Source organism: Xenopus tropicalis, chromosome 10, assembly GCF_000004195.4.
Source record: "Xenopus tropicalis strain Nigerian chromosome 10, UCB_Xtro_10.0, whole genome shotgun sequence".
In the NCBI taxonomy this organism is placed as follows: Eukaryota; Metazoa; Chordata; class Amphibia; order Anura; family Pipidae; genus Xenopus; species Xenopus tropicalis.
This window is the reverse complement of record NC_030686.2, coordinates 16554817-16575162: the sequence shown is the minus strand read 5'-3', so window position 1 is coordinate 16575162 and position 20346 is coordinate 16554817. Positions and strand designations below refer to the sequence as shown.

General features: G+C 40.7%; 1 protein-coding gene across 1 annotated transcript in view; it reads left to right on the top strand.

Moving 5' to 3' along the window:
• Window positions 1-17405, top strand: part of ace (angiotensin I converting enzyme) — a 37495-nt gene extending 20090 nt beyond the window's left edge. Inside the window, 15 exon segments of the mRNA NM_001123410.1 lie at window positions 145-267; window positions 1119-1330; window positions 2080-2216; window positions 2771-2929; window positions 3657-3747; window positions 4711-4854; window positions 5474-5665; window positions 7250-7347; window positions 8702-8871; window positions 10613-10836; window positions 11538-11682; window positions 14497-14595; window positions 15575-15697; window positions 16320-16501; window positions 16872-17405. Coding sequence (NP_001116882.1) covers window positions 145-267; window positions 1119-1330; window positions 2080-2216; window positions 2771-2929; window positions 3657-3747; window positions 4711-4854; window positions 5474-5665; window positions 7250-7347; window positions 8702-8871; window positions 10613-10836; window positions 11538-11682; window positions 14497-14595; window positions 15575-15697; window positions 16320-16501; window positions 16872-17077 — 2305 coding nt within the window. The 3' untranslated portion in view covers window positions 17078-17405.
• Window positions 17406-20346: the final 2941 nt, after the last annotated feature.

Sequence of the window (20346 nt, the reverse complement as noted above, 5' to 3'; positions counted from 1 at the left end):
AGGACAGCATGCATTGGCCAGCATAAGGTCATAAGCAGCATCAATGAAGTTGCTTATTTTTTGCATTGAGTCTGGGAAGCAGGGAATAATACTTGTTCTATTCGATTCTGAACCAGTGATTTAACTTTTTATCATGTATTTCAGGTACTTTGTGAGTTTTGTGCTGCAGTTCCAGTTCCATAAGGCTCTCTGTACAGCAGCCAAACATACAGGTCCCCTGCATACATGTGATATTTACAGATCCCAGGAGGCTGGAAAAATTCTTGGGTAAGATAATGCTCTGGATAATTTCTGCACAGTATTTCCTGGGCAGTTAACTTGGGGGTTAGATTTTATGGCGAGTGCTTGACGTTTTCATACTGCTTGTAAGCATTTTCACATGGAACATCTAGAGCTTCTCTTGCTGTAGGTTTCTAAGCTGAATAGCTGAGCAATATGGCATCGCCGAGGATAAGATATTAAAATATGGAGAAAAAAGAATGCTCTGTAAATCTTGGTTGTTTATAAATAGTAGTGTAAGAGGAAATAAATGGAAACAAACCTTAACTATAAATATTAAATATTTTCTCTGTAAAAATGGACAAAGAATCTTGTGGACTTGTGGATCTATTCAACTACTCTTGGCATCAGCACTTGGTGCCAGACTTGGTATACAAAGACTTGGTCAGTGTCTTAAACTGGCCATACAAGTTAAGAGTTTTGTCTCCCTAACGACATATTTCAATGCGATCTGACAAATCCATCAAATTATTTTAAGGTGGGCACTGAACCATTGTACATAGAGATTTTTCATCCAACATTGATCCAAAAATCGATCGGGCAGGTTGTTAATGGAATTTGCCCATTGTCCAATTGTTTGCAGGACCAAGCAGGTAGCTTTCCTAGCTTCATCTAGACAATATCACTTAAAATGGTAGTTTTTGTTGATGGGCAAATCTTTTTGCAATGAAAAGATCATTTAACAATCTTAACGTGTATGGGCACCATTAGTCTAACTGCATAATGTGAACAGACCTAATAAAAAAATAAATTGGATCCGTTTAATTTGACAGGAAGTATTGTCAGCTCCATTGTTATGTAAGTTTGCCCCTAACCATAAATCATCTGTTCACAACCAGAGATGTTCTCCGGTCAGGATCCTCCAAGTCTTGGCAGGAGGTTCTGAAGGACATGACAGGTAGTGAAAAGATGGATGTTGGGCCCTTGCTTGAATACTTCACCCCTGTCACACAGTGGCTGATTGAGCAAAACACCAAAAATAACGAGATTCTCGGCTGGCCGGATTTTTCATGGACGCCTCCAATACCCGATGGATATCCAGGAGATATTGGTAAGACCACTAAAGATTTATAACCAGATGCTAAACTGGTGCACAGGTTTTTATAGACATGATCACTGTAAGTAGTAATATGGGGAGGTTAATGTACAGGGGGAGGTTAATGTACAGGGAAAGGTGACATAACATTTTTCTCTCTTTCTTGACCAAACAACCTCTCAGGTAGCTCCCACTGAAACTCTCTTTCAGATAAAGATAAAATTCTACTAGTGTTATAATACTTGATACCAAATTCATACTGTAACACACACACACACCTATTATTCCCTTACAAAGTACCCCGAAAGATTCTTTCCTTATGAACTTGGTGGGTGGATCATTCTGCTAATTTTCTGATAATCCCCTACCTTTGGTCATCTTTCTATTTTTGTATTCCCCCTTTCCCCTTCTTTGCTCTTAATACCTTCCTTTTCCTCTCACCTTTTTTCAACTTTCTTTATTCTTACCCTTTCTACCCCTGTTTCTCTATTTTGCTAAACTCCAGGACTCCCATGCCCTCTTCATTTTAGTGTGAAATAGGGATCATGTCTATTTTTCTTTCTATCCCCCTATTTCTTGTGTGTTTCCATTGCCTATCTTTTCTTTATGTTATACAGTATTCTATTCAAAGTTCTATATGGTATTTCTCTCCAACTGTTGAATTTGGTCTGGACAGTGGTTGAATATTTGATAACAACACTTTGAATTTTCTTGTTTTACATTATGAATAAAAAGGTTGATATCAGGACTGTTCTTATTTTTAGAAAAAATTGCAAATGAGAAAGAAGCTGATACTTTCCTGTCCGATTATACCAAGTCAGCAGAGGTGGTGTGGAACGATTATACGGAGGCATCATGGGCCTATAACACAAACATCACTGAGGCCAACAAGCAAGTTATGGTGAGACCTAAATGGCATATATGGTTCTGTGCCTAAAACAATAAAGCCAATAAGACTGAAGTACATCAACAACAGTTGTCTGTTTTGAGCGCATTGAATTACAGTACCAAGCTAATTTCATACATTTTATACTACCTAAACCTGCTAAGAACCCAACAATGTCTTCAAACCAGGCTACCAGGGGAATAGAAACAAGAATGCAATCAGTGTTTTGTAGAGAAGTAAAAAAATTACATTAAAAAATAAGATTTATCAAAAAAATATAAAAGATTTGCCCTGCTACATTGCTCTAACTATTCAGGGATGCTAGCTATCTTTTTAACGGAGTTGATCCTATGAAAATGTAAAGAAACACTGTACCGAACAAACTGCCAAACACCAAAAAATAATAGCAGAAGTGTTTGCATGTGGATGACAATGCCTGGAGTGGTCTAGACTTAGCTACATCTCCATAATAACAGGTTAACTTGTGTTGGGAATACTCCTGTGGCTAGGATAAGTTCAGGAGCCAAATGCAATAATCTAAATTTTTGCTCTCTTGTTCCCTGCCCTAGCTGGACAAAAACCTGGCCATGTCGGGACACACCTTACAATATGGGCTGCAGGCAAGAAACTACGATTACAGTGATTTCCAGGACCCTGAGACACAGCGCATTCTGAGGAAACTCAGTGAGATCGATAAAGCTGCTCTTTCAGAGGAGGAACAGAAAGAGGTGAAACTGTGAGGGGGACTCAAAGAGAAACGGGACGGTGTGTTGCGGGGAATGCTAGTAACGTGGCACACCTGAACACTAGTTCTACCACAGTAAAGAATTTAAATCCTCCCCTAGGGAATTGTGAGTAAAATGAGGGAAAAAAATAAAGCTGCAAAGCCATACTACCAACAAAATACAAGGCTTACAAGGGTTTAGTAGATGGAGTAATAAAAGGAAGAGATGATAGAAGGAAGCATGGACAAGAGCATTGTGGTTCACCTTTAAGTTAACTTTTAGTATGTTATAGAATGGCTAATTATTATAGATTTTGAATTATTTGCCTTCCTCTTCTGACTCTTTCCAGCTTTCAAATGGGGGTCACTGACCCCAGCAGCCAAAAAAACTATCGCTTTTTGGGGCTACAATTTTACTGTTACTTATTGGTCTATCCAGGCCCTCCCCTATGCATATTCCAGTTTATCATTCAAACCACTGCCTGGTTGCTTGGGTAATTTAGACCCTAGCAACCAGATAACATTCCAAACTGAAGAGCAGCTAAACAAAAAGACATAAATAATAAATAAATACCAATTGCAGTCTCAAAATAATACTCTCTACAACATAATAGACATATATGTAAAGGTAAAAAACCCCTTTAAATAAAGAGTTTCTGAATAATAGATGACATTTCTGTTTTTAAAAATGTTATATTGCTTAAATTCCTTCTTTGTTTATTTTGTTTCAGTACAATCAAATCACATCCGACATGGAGACTATTTATAGTGTGGCCAAAGTTTGCAAGGATGGTAACACAAACTGCCATCCTCTTGATCCAGGTTAGTGTCAGCTCACTTTGATCTTGTAAGAAAGTCCATTTTGTCCATTTGTGGCTGTTTAATATATTAAATTGATAAATTATCTTAATGATGCTTTGCTGCTAGTAGCAATGGAGGATTATAATGAGGTTTAAAAGTTACAAAGGCAAAAGCTGTGGCTGCCTAGACTAGTCAAGTTGCTCTAATGGCAGTGGCAGACAACTTCGAAGATTTGTTGCGGGGCGACTAATCTCCCCATCTGCCACTGCCCTTAAACTAATAAATTCCAAGCCACCCTGGTATCCCAACCAACTGCCCCACAATTATTTTACCTTCATTTATTACAGGGCTGTCTAGCTAGAGGTCTGCTAGCTTGATGAGGTCTTAAAATTTTTATGCCCTCAGTACCGGTATGTCCAAGATTGCTGTAGACCACTTTGTAGGACATCATTGTTATATAGTAATTTGGTTCACAAACATGTAAAAGAGCAAATTGTCCCGCCTCATGGAACTCTTGTAGAGCATAGTTTCATAGGCTGAACTTGCCAATATGCATGTAGGCGAGGGTCAGTAAAGGTAAGGGACTCTTTGTCCAGGGAAATTTAGGATGCTCTGAAAAGTGCCATGATTTTCTTAATCAACCACTGTCCCAAAGCCATATGTTTGTGTTATTTATAGATTTTGCACACAGAATTCTACCATAAACACCTAGCAACATTATTTAGGGATATATACTGATGGGTTGAGGGCGTTTATGCAGGTTGATTCAGGTGACCCAGCCACAGCAACAACAACAAAATTCCTTTAATTGTAGTTCTGATATAAAGTGCAGATCCCCTTTGGCAAAGACCTCCAAGTGACCTGCAGATAAGTACTGTCACCTTAGGTTATTTGGTAAAGGGCACTGTAATGGATAGATTAAAAGAGGATATGAGCAATTATTTTATAAAATCTACCTATAGCTATCTCTCTATTTTCCTACAGACCTAACAGAGATCTTGGCCAAGTCTCGGGACTATGATGAGCTTCTGTTTGCTTGGAAAGGGTGGAGAGATGCTTCAGGCAAACAAATCCGTGAAAAATACAAGAGATATGTACAATTGGCCAACAAAGCTGCACAGCTCAATGGTGAGGCCACTGTAATAATACAGGATGTTTAGCAGAAAGTAGGAAGTACTGTTCCTGACTCCTGTAATTCTAAAAATGCCCCCACCTAGTGGTAGATAAAAGAAAATCACTCAACAGTGAAAATACAAGTCATGACTCCTCCAGCTACAATGAGTAGGAGAAACAATAGCTTATCTGAAAGCCATTTCATTATAATAGCTCTTTTTGAAAGCACAGGATCATGCACAATTGCACAGAGATGGCTGCCTACATACAAATATTACAACAACAAAAAAATACATTTGTTGTTTCAAGAATATTTTAAATGGCAGAATGAATTATTTGCAATGTACACAGTGTACTATATACCGTAAACATCATGACAAGAATCCCTTTAAGTATAGAAAAAATGCCTAAAGCATCAAGTAGTTTCTAGAAGAAAAACATATAGCGATTGCAGTGTATGTCTATGGGGGACTGTTTCAGGATGTATTTTGGGCTCAGAAGGACTGTCCCATGTTCCCATCCCTTTAGTGTATCTTGCTTATTAGTAAATAGATCCCCCCTCCCCCAATATCTCTTTATTACTTCATATCTCTCTCTCTCTACTAGGTCTCATTGCACTTTGTATATCTTGCAGGTTACAATGACAATGGAGCATACTGGAGATCTTGGTATGAGACCCCAACACTTGAATCAGATGTTGAGAAACTTTATGACGAGTTGCAGCCTCTCTACCTCAATTTGCATGCATATGTGCGCAGGGCTCTTTACAAGAAGTATGGAGATAAAAGAATCAACCTAAAGGGGCCAATTCCTGCTCATCTCTTGGGTATGAACAAAAATACTCCTAAACTTGTTTCTTGTGTTACATCTAGACTTCTGGTTACATGTTGACCGTGACTTCCAAGTTGTGGGCAAGAAAAAAATCTCTCTTGAGATCCAACCAGCTCATGAAACATTAGCAAGAGAAAAATAATGTGCTTGCCCTTACAGTCCCACACACAAAAGAAAAATACATAGGTTTGGTTCTTCAGTTAACTAGGATCATAGAAGTAACTAAGGTGGGGCTTGGGAAACACATTTCCTTGGTCAACAAGATAATCTTATTTACTCAATGAAAAAATATGCTATGTCTTTGTGATCAGTTTTGCGGTAGTGCCCTGCTTTACCATGGATAAGGGGACATGCATAAAAAGCTAATGTTATGTTTTAGTTGCCTCAAGTGATGATCTATCTGAATGTCAGCAGCACACTATGCCACACAAATCATTGCCGTTGATTACAGAGGCACAAAGATTTTTACTGGGTAATGAATAGCGCACCTATTTGGATGCAAGATGTGGAAATTCACTGGCATGTCCCATACCTTAAGCATTATTAGCTAGGCACAAGGTGAAATGCCTAGGAGCACAAGGCACAGTGTAGGCTCTGTACTTAATACTTGTTAGGCTTCCCTCTGGGATTTGCCTACTAAGCTCAGCACAGCAAACACAAGGGTGCAGCAAGCTTCTCCATAAGAATGAAGACACACAGAGCTACTTAGCAGCAGCTAATTTTCATGGCTACTAAACGCCAGAAAATACCCTGCCATAGACAATACTTAGAACTGCATCTGCTAAAAACACAGAGACAATTATCAGTAAATAATCAGCATTGTCTATTTTTGTAGTCGTGACAAGTAGCTACTTCTAGTAGCTCCAGGTGTCTTCACCCTAAGGGCACATGGAGAGATTAGTTGCCCGCCATAGCAAAGATTTATCACAGGTGACTAATACCATCCCACTGGCAAGAACGTAAATCTCCGGTGGGATGGCATATGCGTCGTTTTGGTTTTCCGAACTCGCCCGAAGACTGCCCGTGTACATGTCATCATGTCAATTGACACAATGTTGGCCTTTTATTGTGCCTAGACCTTCCATCTGCGACTAACTGCACTAATCTCCCCGTGTACCACTGCCCTAAAGGTGGCCACACACGTGGCACGAAAGGCCGTTAAATCCACCGCTAACGTTCAGGGCTGAAATGGCAGATAAGGAGGTAGAAACAATAGGATTTCTACCTCCTTCTGCCGATTCAGCCCTGACGGAAGATTTTTTAACCTGCCCGATCAGAGAGTCAACTGCGATATCGGTCGACTCGCCGACTTGCCATACACGCACCGAATATCGTACAAAACGAGGTTTCGTATGATATTATCGGTGCGTGTATGGCCAGCTTAAGAATGCAAGCAGAAGGCAAACATCATGTCAATGGACACAGTTTTGGTTTTTTTATTGCGCCTACCCCTTCCATCTGCCATTAACAAACAAGCATTTGTAAATAACACTGGATGGTTAATACGGATAGAGAGCTCCTAACTAACGTATGTCACTTCCCAGACTGTGCGTTTACTTGATATATTATGACTTTCTAGGTAACATGTGGGCACAGTCCTGGTCTAACATTTATGAGTTGTTGGTTCCATATCCCAATGCTGCACAAGTGGATGCTACTCCAGCCATGATTGCTAAGGTGAGGTTCATTCAGAGTTGCGGTGGTATGGTCTATAAATCTCTGTTATGTAAAAAGAACATAGTAATTGACTCACCTTAAAAAAAAAAAAAAAAAAAAAATAGATACAGAACAATCAATGAAATCCCATAAGTTGGATCCATTACTTTTTGCTGAGACTACATAATAAGATGGAAGCAGTAAATATGCTGATGTCTAAGTAACTAATGCTTAGTTGGTGTCGAAGTCCCTTAGGGGTATAACACATAGCGATTATTTTTCTGAAGGTAGTTGCATAGTGACAAAATGTCACTGTGAGCAGGGCAGATTTTGGCCTGAAACTGCTCTTTTTGAAGATATAATGAGATAAACCAGGAGAATGAATTTGACCAATAGTTTGGTAAAGCCTATCATACACAGGAAGATCTTCTTGTTGTTGTTCTCATCAAACAAGAAGATCTTTGCTTTATTTGGACACTCAAGCGATTTCCTAAATTGGGCTGCTCCAATGATTCATCCATTAGGCAAGCAAGGATTACATAAGGGTCCCATGAAGACCAGAAGAAAGCTGCATCCATACAATGGAAGGATCTTACTGACTATATGACTAAAGTATGGAGAAAGATGTGAGAGTACAGTACAGACAGTGCTTAAAGTAAATATACATTCATATATAATGTTAAAAACATGTGACAACAGTTTATCTTTATTTAGCTTGGGTAGTTCAAGATTGCTGCTCTTACATCATCTTGGGTATTGATACTCATCTCGCTCTACTGGCTATGACCAACATTAGTCTGGCGACACCCCAGGGCCATAAAGTCAAGCACCCTGGCATAGTTAGCCACATGCCCTGCTTTCTTATAATGGGAATTTATCTCAGTAAGAGAGCTAGGGAAGTAAGAAGAAAATTAAGCCAGGCAGCAGGTCACCCTAATAGCAGATCATCCTAGAAGTTCAAGCGGATTTAGTTATAACATTAGAGATACTTGATTTTTGTTCCATACAATTATATTTATTCTTTTTCTAGGGCGGAGAACTCATACCAGGGCTGTCTTTAGCTGCAGCAGGGCCAAGAGCAGACAGCATTAATTATGTATAGTAACAGACGCCTAGACCTAATGCCCTTCAGTTATTGTTGAAGGGCCACAGATCTAGAAAGAAATATAATTATTACTGTTGCCATCTTGCCCTACTATAGCCCACTCTTTCTACCTACAGCTGCTATTCTGCTGATCCCTACTACTCATCAAACCATTGACAGTTAGCCCGAAAGAAATCTGACTCATTCTGATTGCTCACTTATTTACCTTTCCCGCCCACTGCATTATTGACACTGTGTATTTATCGTGAATTATCTTATGCTCATAAACAGAATTGGACTCCAAAAAGGATGTTTGAGGAATCTGACAACTTCTTCAAGTCTCTGGGGCTTCTCCCAATGCCACAGGAATTCTGGGATAAATCCATGATCGAGAAGCCTAAAGACAGAGAGGTAGTGTGCCATGCATCTGCTTGGGACTTCTACAACCGCAAAGATTTCAGGTATATCTTATCCATTTGCCCAAATAACTGGAGGGATGAGATTGGCATTTCCTATTCCCAGTCCCAGAGTAGGGCTATATTTGTGATATTAAAATTTCCAGACAGATGTTGTCTACATTGGGAAGGCATTACATTAGCTGCCTAAAGTTGAATATTATGTGTATGTGCTATGGTTAGAATTGACCTTACAGAGACAAGTGGTTTGAAGCAGAAATTCAACATTACTTTGTTGATGGGGCTCCAATACTTCACACAAGCTCTGGAGAGAGAAGAAGAGCCCATTTATTTTTATTAAATATATATGTGCTGGCATAATAAATGGCACAAAATTCACTTAGCATTTGCCTTTAGTTAGGCCCAAGTATATATTTTCTTTTCTGTAAAACATGGTTTTATTAACTAAGACATATTTCAACTCTCTGGGGTGTTTCCATGATGAAATGTCTGCCAGCTCTGTAGTGGCAAAAACCTATATAAAAAGGTGGCCATACACTATTAGATCCATTCATTCGGATCTTTTAACTGGAATGAAAAGTGAACTTAGCATTTGCCTTTAGTCAGATTTGGCACAATATTGGAGTAATCCGATCATTTGGCCCTTGGGCCAAACAATTGAATTACAATGATGGGAATAGGACCCGTCGGAGCGAGGAATGCGTCAATAAGCCGATGAACTTCCCGATTCGACAGGACAATTAAACCTGCCTGATCGTTATCTGCAGATTGATCTGAAGGACACAAATCGGCATCTTAAATCCGCCCATGTATGGCCACCTTTACCCATGGCCAAAACTATTACAAGATTGGTGGAATTCATTTTTTTTCATATTGGTTGAAATTTGGGGGTTTGCAGATCAAATGAGGGCTATGAATGTGCATATAGTGTTTTTACACTGTGTGTTTTTAAAGTACAGCACTAGGGTACAGCACTGGCCTCTGTTCCTATGGGTACCAACCTGCTGGCAAACATCAGACCCACACATCATTTAAACACATTTTGTGTGTGTACCAATCTATGCCTGGCATCTCTGCAGAGAATCTAACAGTTCACAAGCAGCACACTCTCTAGTTTGACTCTACATGGTGCCTGATTAGCACTCTCCAAATCATGAACAAGATGTTACCGCTCTGCTCTGATGGAACAGATTGCCTTCACATCACACCCCAGAGTGGGAATGAATCATGAAGCTCATGAAATGACATAAACATTATACAGGATTTCCCAGGAGGGGACTTGATTAACAAAAACACTATGCAGAATAACAATGTAGTATTCACAGTGTTGCTGTTTCAGCAATGGGGCAGCCATGATTATAATGAAGATAATGAGGACTCTATTATTATAGGAGTATAAATATGACAGATTATTAGACCTTTCAAAAAACTGGATCAAATGCAATATTTATAAAATTCATGGACAGCTTAAATACTGGGTCCAAGGTCCAAGTACTTCTGTCTTAAAAATCCCATTAACAGTCTGTAAAGCTATTCAAAAGTCATTGACTGACCCCTTTGGGAGGAGGTCATGCTAATAGCCCCAAGTGACCAGAGGTAGGGATTTTCAACGAAACCAAACAATCGAATAGGGCCAACAAGAAGGCCAAACAATCGGATCAGCCCAATATATCCCAGCACATCAGTGAGCAAAAATCTGCTCATTTGGTGACAACTCATTGTCTTTTAGTTGGGGTATACATTTGTGAGACTACCTGCATGACTAATATGTCTTTCCCCTTCTTAGGATTAAACAGTGCACAGTGGTAAACATGGACGACCTAATCACAGTCCACCATGAGATGGGGCACGTTCAATATTTCCTTCAGTACAAGGATCAGCCTATCTTGTTCCGTGAGGGAGCCAACCCAGGTTTCCATGAGGCAATTGGGGATGTGCTTGCTCTTTCAGTCTCTACACCAAAACACTTGCAAAGCATTGGCCTTTTGGATAAGGTGGAGGACAACCCAGGTCAGAAAGTGATTATAGTATTCTTGTTTGTAAACATACATTGATCTGCCCAAACAGGCCTTTACCATTTTTTCTATTAGCTAATGGTGTGTGCCATTTTGAGTAGATTTTTTTTTCAAAAGTTCATGCAAAAATGTTTATAAATCAGAAAAGTCTGCAAAGGCAGACTGGAACATTACACATATGTATTAAAGATGGAAGGCTAACACTCGAGAAAATTAAGCAGATCTGTCTGTCTCCATTATGTGATTTCTGTGGCCCCCCAGATGCTCAAGTGCTCCATTAATTTATTTGGATGATATAATTTTATTAAAATCTGGCCATCAATCGTGAAGTATAATACATAATTGGCCCATTATATAGAGAAAGCTAGACAGCACGTATGTAATAACACCTCCCAAAATGACTATTTTATAAAAAGCAAACCGCAGTCCTGGCTGCCAACAGGATTTCGTCCCTAAGTGCAAGGAGGTTTTCATGGAACTTCAAGGAAATCTTTGTGGTAGGATGCTAACCATAGTCTTTAGCCTAGGGAACAAAATGGCTTACCTCAAAAGCTATTCTACTGCAAAGGGGGATAGATTAGTTTAAAAGGAAATGGACTTGTCTAATAAATTATAAATCTGCTTACTCTTGGTCCATAAGTAACAGTTAGCAAAACTTCTTCATTGCTGCAATAACTATTTTTTTATCCTTTCCAGAAAGTGATATTAATTATCTCATGAGTATTGCACTGGATAAAATTGCCTTCCTTCCATTTGGTTTCCTCATGGATCAGTGGCGCTGGAAGGTGTTTGATGGAAGAACACCAGATTCAGAATACAACCAACAGTGGTGGAACCTCAGGTTAGATGCCACATATAAATGTTCTGATAATGCATGTACAGTATATAATGATTTTAACCACAAATTTATTGCTTGGTTCTTGAACAAGCATAGTATCCAAGGCTATTGTGATACTAAAATCTACAGTTAGTATTGATGTTGGTATATATGGTTTATGAATGTGAGTGTATACATATCTCATTATAGGGTTGTGTGTGTTGGGTTTACTTGGAATGTTTGAACTTGATGGACTTGATGGTCTTTTTTCAACCCTATGTAACTATGTAACAGAAACTCCTGAGTTTAGACAGCTATGTATCCTAAAGTTCTCACCAACAACCATGCCTCTGCTGGTAATCCACAGATCCTAGTACAGCCTCAGAAGAACAGCAGGGCCGCCATCAGGAGGGCGGAGGGGGGACCTTCGTCCCGGGCCAAGATGATTCTCGCTTTTAAGGGGGGCCTGGCTGTGATACAGTTTTTTAGCTTGGACCCCCTTTAAACAATTACGGGCCCTGTCATTGGTGGTCAGCGGGTAATCCGATTGGTCGCGCCCCGTACGTACGTGTGATGTCAGTATGCACGGGCCCAACCTTATAAAAGGGAGGACATAGCAGGGAGCGAGAGGATGCCGGGGGGAGCAGGAGGACCCCAGGGGGAGCGGGGAAAAAGCAGGAGGACGCCGGAGGGAGCGGGAAATAGCAGGAGGACGCCGGAGGGAGCTGGAGGACTCATGGGGGAGGAAGCAGTGGGGGAGCACGAAGCAGTGGGGAGCAGGCCATAGTATGAGGACACTGGGGGAGGACTTTAGTCCGGCCTCCCAACAGTCTGAGGGACCATGAATTGGCGCCCTGCTTAAAAAGTTTGAGGACCCCCGGTTTAGGGGGTCCCTGGCCAGCAATGTCTGTGTCTCCTGTACTGATAGGAGGGGGACACTGGGGGAGGGGGAATAGGGGGAAGGGGGGGCAGAACATTTTGTTGTGAGGGGCTTCATGATTTCTGATGGCGGCCCTGACCCCAAGGCAGCGATCCCCAAACAGTGGCTTGAGAGCAACCTGTTGCTCACCACCCCCTGTGATGTTACTTCCAGTGTCCTCAAAGTAGGTGCCATTTTTACATTTCTGGCTTGGAGGCAAGATTTGGAAACAAGGAGACACAATTTTACTTCAAAAATTATCTTGAATATTTTTGTATTTGGTATCTTTAAAATGACATCTACCATCCTATGCAAAAGTGAAAACTAAAATAGAGAAATTAGTTCTCTGTCTGTAAAATATATTTGTTTTTATAGAACAAGTAATAGCAGCCAAGGTCTGCTCCTTTTATGTTCAAATCAAAAGCTGTACTGAAACCTCAAAAGGTGTCTCTAGAGGGAATGGAGTGAGATGTGGAAATAATGGGGGTTGATAAAAGGATTAGAAAGAAAAAGATAATTGTAAAAGGAAATGATGAGAGGGAGCCATTAGCCAAGTCTCTAGACAAGGTGCCTGTAGGAAACTGGATGGACAGTGGAAATATCCGAGAATAACATGGCAGGAACACTGCATGTGATAGATGAACCCAGCAGCAGTAAAATTGGAATGAAAATGGTGCGTGAATAAAAGAAATTGGTTACAGAAAGAATAAAAGTAAAACATCCTAAATGTGGGGAATGCGTAACCCTGATTTTATTTTATATTTCTAATGGATATCTTGCTTTAAAAGAGTTTAATACTGTATGTCTCGTTCAAAAAAAAAACAAGAAAAATGTATCCTGATGTGTTTAGTAATGTCATCATCATTTATTTATATAGCGCCAGCTAAGTATACAGTGCTTTTGGGTTAAACAAGCATCACAGCATAAAAATAAGATCACAAGAGCAAGAGTTCTAACCCCTCTCTCATCAGATTAGAATTTCAAGCTCTGTATAAAAGTGCCCATCCTGCAAACTTGAGCCTTTAGCGTGAAGACACACAGAGCTACTAGTAGCAGCTACTTGCCGTGGATACAGAAACAGACAATGCTGCTCATTTACTCATAATTGTCTCTACGTGTGCTTTACCAGAGGCAATTATCGGTACTGTCTATGGCAGGGTATTCTTTGGATTTTAGTAGCCGTGACAATTAGCTGCTACTAAGTAGCTCCGTGCGTCTTCACTCTTAGGGCAGTGGCAGATGGGGAGATTAGTCGTCCCACGACAAATCTTCGTTGTCGCGGGCGACTAAATTCCCCGCAATGTCATCTCACCAGCAAGAATGTAAATCGCCGGTGGGATGGCATATGTGTTATGATTTGCCAAAGTCGCCCGAAGTTTCCTCTCAAGGCAACTCGTAGCGATGTGTATGCCATGCAAAATCGTCTGTGGAAAAATGCTTTCCTACAGGCAATAATGTAAATTGCTAGTAGGAAAACACATGTGTTGCTTCACCCAAAGTTTCCTTGCAAGGCAACTTTGGGTGACTTTGGAAAGCCAAAGTGACGTATAGGTTTTCCCACTGGCAATTTACATTATCACCTGTGGAAAGGCATTTGGAGGAGGAGATAAGTCACCCGAGATAGAGGAGATTTGTCATGGGAAATTCATCTCCTCATCTGTCACTGCCCTTATGTAAAAAAAAAAAAGCAAATGAGGAAGGAAGGGAAGGAGCATGTGCAGTACTGGCAGTGCTCTGACTATTTCCTGTTTCTGTTGGGCTGACAATCTCTGAAAGAAGCAGGGGAGGCAGAGTTCGATAACCCCCTCCTTCATTTGGATCGTGCTAGAGCCAACATCAGGCAGGCACTAACTTTAAGACATGTTAACAAAACATTTGTTTGAGGAACCCAGCTAACATAAGTCTTTTTTTCTTAACAGGTTGAAGTATCAGGGCCTTGTTCCTCCAGTACTAAGGACTGAAAACGATTTTGATCCAGGTGCTAAATTCCACATTCCAGCCAGCGTACCCTACATCAGGTATGAACAGCTCAACAAAACTCCTACCTCAACAGCATGATTGCAAGCACAGTTCAGTCTCAATGAATGACATTCAGCGATTAATGAGTGGTCAGGTTGGTCTCTAAGACAGCAGAGCTTAAGGTCCCCATACACTGGCGACATCGCCAAGCGAGCGGATCTTCTCCTGATATCCCCCACCTGCGTGGGCGATATTGGGAGAATCCAGGGTAATTAGATCGTTTTGCCCTGGGGCCAAACGATTGAATTATAATGACGGCATAGGTAAAGTCGGTCCGGGGACCGCATCAACAAGCCGATATCGGCAGCTACTATCGGACCGTGTATGGGGACCTTAAGTCTTGTGGAAAATCAATATCTTTTACCAAGAAATTCTTAATTTTTTAAACTGAAGAAGTGTTTGAAGCCTTACATGTTGTAACGATCACAGTAGGGACAGCTGTGGAGATCAACCTGAATAGACACCCTAGATAGCCCCTTCTGCCACTGATGCTAGATCAAACCTCATTAAACCCAAGACCCCTTTCTCCACTAATTTCATGGTGATTATCACACTGACAAAATGTCTCCATAAAGATAAGAAAGGGTGTAGGTGGAAGAAAGACCTAATAGCAGTTTACTACAAGACAAAAGAACAAAGGGAAGCTCAGCATATTGATTATTGCTATACAATAATGTGTGGAACCCACTGTAGGCATGACTGTTTGAAACAAGAATCTTCATGACCCAGAACCCTTTAAAGCATGGTTGGCCAGACTTTTTCCATCGGCGATCGACCGATGACTCCTCCCTCAAGATGCAGAGTACGTACACATTCACGCCGCACTTCTGCATCCCCCGGCTTTGTTGCGTTTCACCAGAAATCCACGGGAGATCAACTGGTGGATCGCGATCGACGTCTTGGCCACCCCTGCTTTAAAGTGATTACATTGTGATGTACAGCAGCCTGCCTTTCAACTCCCTGCCTTTCTTTTCAAAGGTACTTCATCAGTTTTGTCATCCAGTTCCAGTTTCATGAAGCTCTTTGTAAAGCAGCAAATCAGGAAGGACCTCTGCACAAATGTGACATCTACCAATCCACGCAGGCTGGAAAACTGCTCGGGTAAGAGTACTGTAAACCATGGGTACCTTTACATGGGGGGGGGGTCTAGTGTGGTCACAGCCAGAAACCGCAGTTTTAAGATGGCCATATACCACACACACATGATGGGCCAAAGAGGGGGCGATCAGTAGCTGGGGCTAACTATACAATCATAAGGGCCTCTAAAGACTCTACACCGTACACCATTAAATAAGATGCCAACTAAAGGCAGCCATACACAGGCAGATTTTAGCTGCTGATACGGGTCCTTTAGACCGATTCGGCAGCTTATTTGCCCATGTATGGACACCCCGACAGGCCTACCCCGCGAGATCTGGCCTAAAATTGGCCAGATCTCAATCGGGTAGGTTTGATTTTCCATTGGATCAGCAACCACATTGGCTCATTGATGTGGTCCTTGGTCCAACAGCCTTTATTCCCGCTGGTTTAATGTAATGATCGAATAAGCCCAATATCCCCCACCTTAGGTGGGCAAAGCAGGAAGCTAATGTTGGCTTGTGTATTGCCACTTTAATTCTTCCACAAAAACAAATTTCTGTACGCCTTGAATCTCACTTTCCTTTTGTATGTGGTTTCAGAAGGATTAAATCCAAACTTAATTCGAATTTATCTTTTTGCACAGAGATGCCATGAAGTTGGGAAACAGCAAACCTTGGCCAGAAGCTATGCAAACAATTACTGGACAAAGGAACATGTCTGCTCATGCCCTTCTCAAATACTTCCAGCCCCTGACTGACTGGCTTATCAAGGAGAATACAAAGAATGGCGAAACCTTAGGATGGCCAGAATACAACTGGAGCCCAGGTAAATATGCACCTTCCATTATCATACACTTACAGGGGATCTATACACTTTTGCTCAACTGCACTTTACTTAGTTATTTATGCACTATAAATACCATCATAGGTAAAAATGGTTAACGAATGCCAAGAGGCAACATCAGGGCTATATTTTAAAGCAATATTTCTAAAATCTCTACCCTTCTGCAACCAAGAACAGATAGTCATGATTTAATTGTTGGCTTAGAGGCCATTCAATCACATCAGCCCTATTTGGCCAAGCACATGGATGACTGTATGTATAGTTAAAGACATATATGGATAATTGAATGGATAGCATTAGAAGCCTTGTAGGTTCACAATTAATTTGAGATCATTATTTTTTTTTTCTTTAGTACAATCCGTTCCTCTGCCACCGTCTGGAGATTCTAACTCTGACTTCTTGGGACTGGCGGTTAGCAATAGCCAAGCAGCTGCTGGACAATGGATTCTCCTGGCTTTGGGCATTGTCCTCATCATCACCACCATTGTCTTTGGTGTGCTATACTCAAAAATGAAAAGCAGAGCTAAGATGTCCAGCTCTCAGATGGAGCTGAAATAGACAAAGATATCACTGATTGCAAGTGTATGCTTCTCAGTGGTAGGGACCACTTCCAGCATTCCAAAACTTGTGGACACGTAGTGTGTGCGTTCCATCAGGGCAAAATTTTTTTTGACTATGCAAAGAATTTAATCCATGGGAAATAAATCCACTTGCGCCTTTAATGCTATGATTAAAAGGATGTACTGTTCTACAGGTGCTGTTGGGATCCGAGGGGAGGGTAAGGGGTTTATTGGTTGAGATTCTATTTAAATAAATGGATCACAGGAAGCAAGATCTGTTCAGATCTTTTCTCCAGCAACAGGAGCAATAAATTGTGTTGTGAAAATGTTATGTTTTTATATTTATTTTATCTGCCAGTTCTGACTTCCAGAGACTATACAGGTTTAGCCTCTTGTGTACTATAAGAACCACGGTGCAGACTTAAGCCTTAGTTTTCCTTGTTGTGCAGTATATTGCCGCCTGACCAAAAGGTGATATCAATGTTCCAAAAGCATGCCAGGAGCTGTAGTATAGCAACATAAGAGATGGGGCATACACCTTCTATAAACATGTTGCTTCACCCAGATGTTGATGGACTACAACTCTTAAGATCTTCCAGCATGTTATTAAGGATTAAGGTTGGATGGGGGATGAAGTTCCAGAGGGCCATAGGCCCACTTGATATCATACTGCCAACTAAAAATGCCAGTTCTCTCTAAGTATACTAGATACTCAGAAAATGACTGCCATGGTGCTAATAGGGATGAATTTCAATTGGGGAATTCTTTTGAATTTGTATTTACTTTTGCCTACTTTGAAGCACTAGGGGGTGCAAGAGAGTCAGTTTTAGGGAATGCATATGTGCCCTTTAAACGTGAGCATCTATGGATAACTAAGGGCCAATCATTCATTGCAACATTATAGGAGAAGCAGTCTAACAACAAAAAAAATGTAATCTAGACATGAAATCTTAAAGGAAAAACTGAAGTTATATATCCTTTAATCATTCAAAACCAAAATATTCCTGTAGCATAAGAAAATGCAAAGTTCACCATTTAAATCACATTATGTAATAATTTAACAAATTAATTTAGAATTTAGATCATTCTCTGACAATGTATATCATTAACCATCTCAGGTTCTACACCCATCTGTCCCAACATCTGTAGGCAAGCGGTCCAGACAAGTGTTCTACCCGCAAACCTGCTCTATCTGTATTAATCAGAATGTGTCACTAGCATATAATTGGGTCAGGGACACCAAACGGAGCCAAGTCTTATTAAAGCACAGTCAGAAAGTCTAAGGCCAAAAGACCTGGTGATCTTTAATGATGAAAGGACAGCTGCTACGTCTGCCACAGAATCCCCGAGTAGTCTATAAAACACATGCTCCTGCTACACCAAGGAATGAATCATAGGACATGCCAACTCCCTGTCTCTCTGCCACATACCCCTCATCTTTTTTATGTACTGTCTCATAACTTGTTGGGTCACATTGTCAGTATGGAACAATCCAGGCCTCCATAGTCACTCGCACTTGTTATTGACAAGATGTCTCTTAGCAACAGCGTGTGGTCACAATTACCATGTTCCTAGGGAGCAGATTTCAAGTAACAAGTTACCATGGGAGCTGTGACAAGGCAGGTGCAAAGAGAGTTGACCGGTGCTGCCATAGGCCTAATGCACAATGAGAATATAGTCTGATTCCACTGTAAATGTGGCCATATATGGTAAGATATGTTCATTTGGCGAAGTTACCAAATGAGTGGATCTTTTCCCAATATGCCTGTCTAGGGTGAGCGATATCTGACTAAATGAGCGAATGCATCAACTAGCCAAAGCAGTCTCCGATCTGACGAAAAATGATTCCTCCCCAATTAGGATCTTGCCAATTTTAGGCCAGATATCGGTCTGAAATACCTGAATCGGCATCGGAAATCTGCCCACTTTAACTTTAGTGCAACATTTATGACCTAATTGCTTAGAGTGAAATTACTATGATCTGCTCAAAAAAAATCTTCCTTTGAGGCCTAAACCCAATCATCAAGCTCTCCCACATTGCCTCCAAGTTCTCTATAGGAGCTGATATCAATTGAGTAATTATAGACTCAAGAGAGATCCCCAGTTAAAATGCTGATTACCTGCACTATGTCAGGCTTACATACAGAGATTATTATGTTATTTTGGCTTCATTATATTACAATGTAAAACATAAGTTATAGGACAAATTTGTTCAGTGCTGGGAAAATGTAAACTTCTCATTCCAACTATTGGAACAAATAACATGGAACCAGATAACATGGAGGATTATTTTGCATTTTAATGCAATTGTTGGCCCTGGAGAGCTGGGGAGAAGCAAATAATTTTTGTTGCTTTCGGAAAAAACTCTGATGTTGCTGGACTACAGCTCCCATCATGCCCTGTCACAACTCAGAATGACATTAAAACATACAGTATATGTATAATACAAAACACTTACCTTTGCATCCAACTAAGTATCTTCTCTAAGGCCTGGGGAATGGGAATGCACCAAGAAATGAATACAGCGGCCCCTTCTGGCCATTCAACAGTGGGCTCAACTATTCGATTTGTCCAGTGGATAGAAAGAGCCACATCAGTGAATGGAAAGGACTATTTTCCTGTTTTAGTCTCTTATTTGGCTTAGCCTTTAACAGACTGCATAGAAGTACTGAACACAAGATCTCATAAAAACTGTAGGCTGAGAAGAAGAGCCACCAGTTGCTCGGCCAAATTCCATAGCTATATCTCAGATTTAATTGGGGGAAAAAAAGGTCACGTTGCAACGTGGCACAAATCTGTAAAAATAAAAGTCAGCACATGTTCTGTCCAGGTGTATTGATACTAGTTGTATAATTCCATTAGCTGGATAAGTGAAGACTTATCAGACCCCTGTCTGATATAAATGGTCCATGGGTGACTTTATTTGCCCAGCATTGCAGTATAAAAACATGAAACATCCTAATGAGATATAATACACTGTTTGGGAGTAGCTTTGGTGTCCACGATGTGGAAGGCAATGTTCCCTTTGATCAATTCCCCTAAGCCCCCAAAACAGGGTTTGAACATCTAACAGATCACAACATGATTCTTTGCCCCTTTCTCCTGATAACATTGTGGGGTGTCTGTGCCAAGCAGCTGTAGCCTCATGTTTATTACTTCATTTCTTTTTATTCAGGAACACCGGATTCTCAGTCTGGTCACATGATGCTGCATTAGAGAGAAAAAAGAGTGTGTTAGGGATTCTGTAAAGTTCTGCTTTTGTAGGGT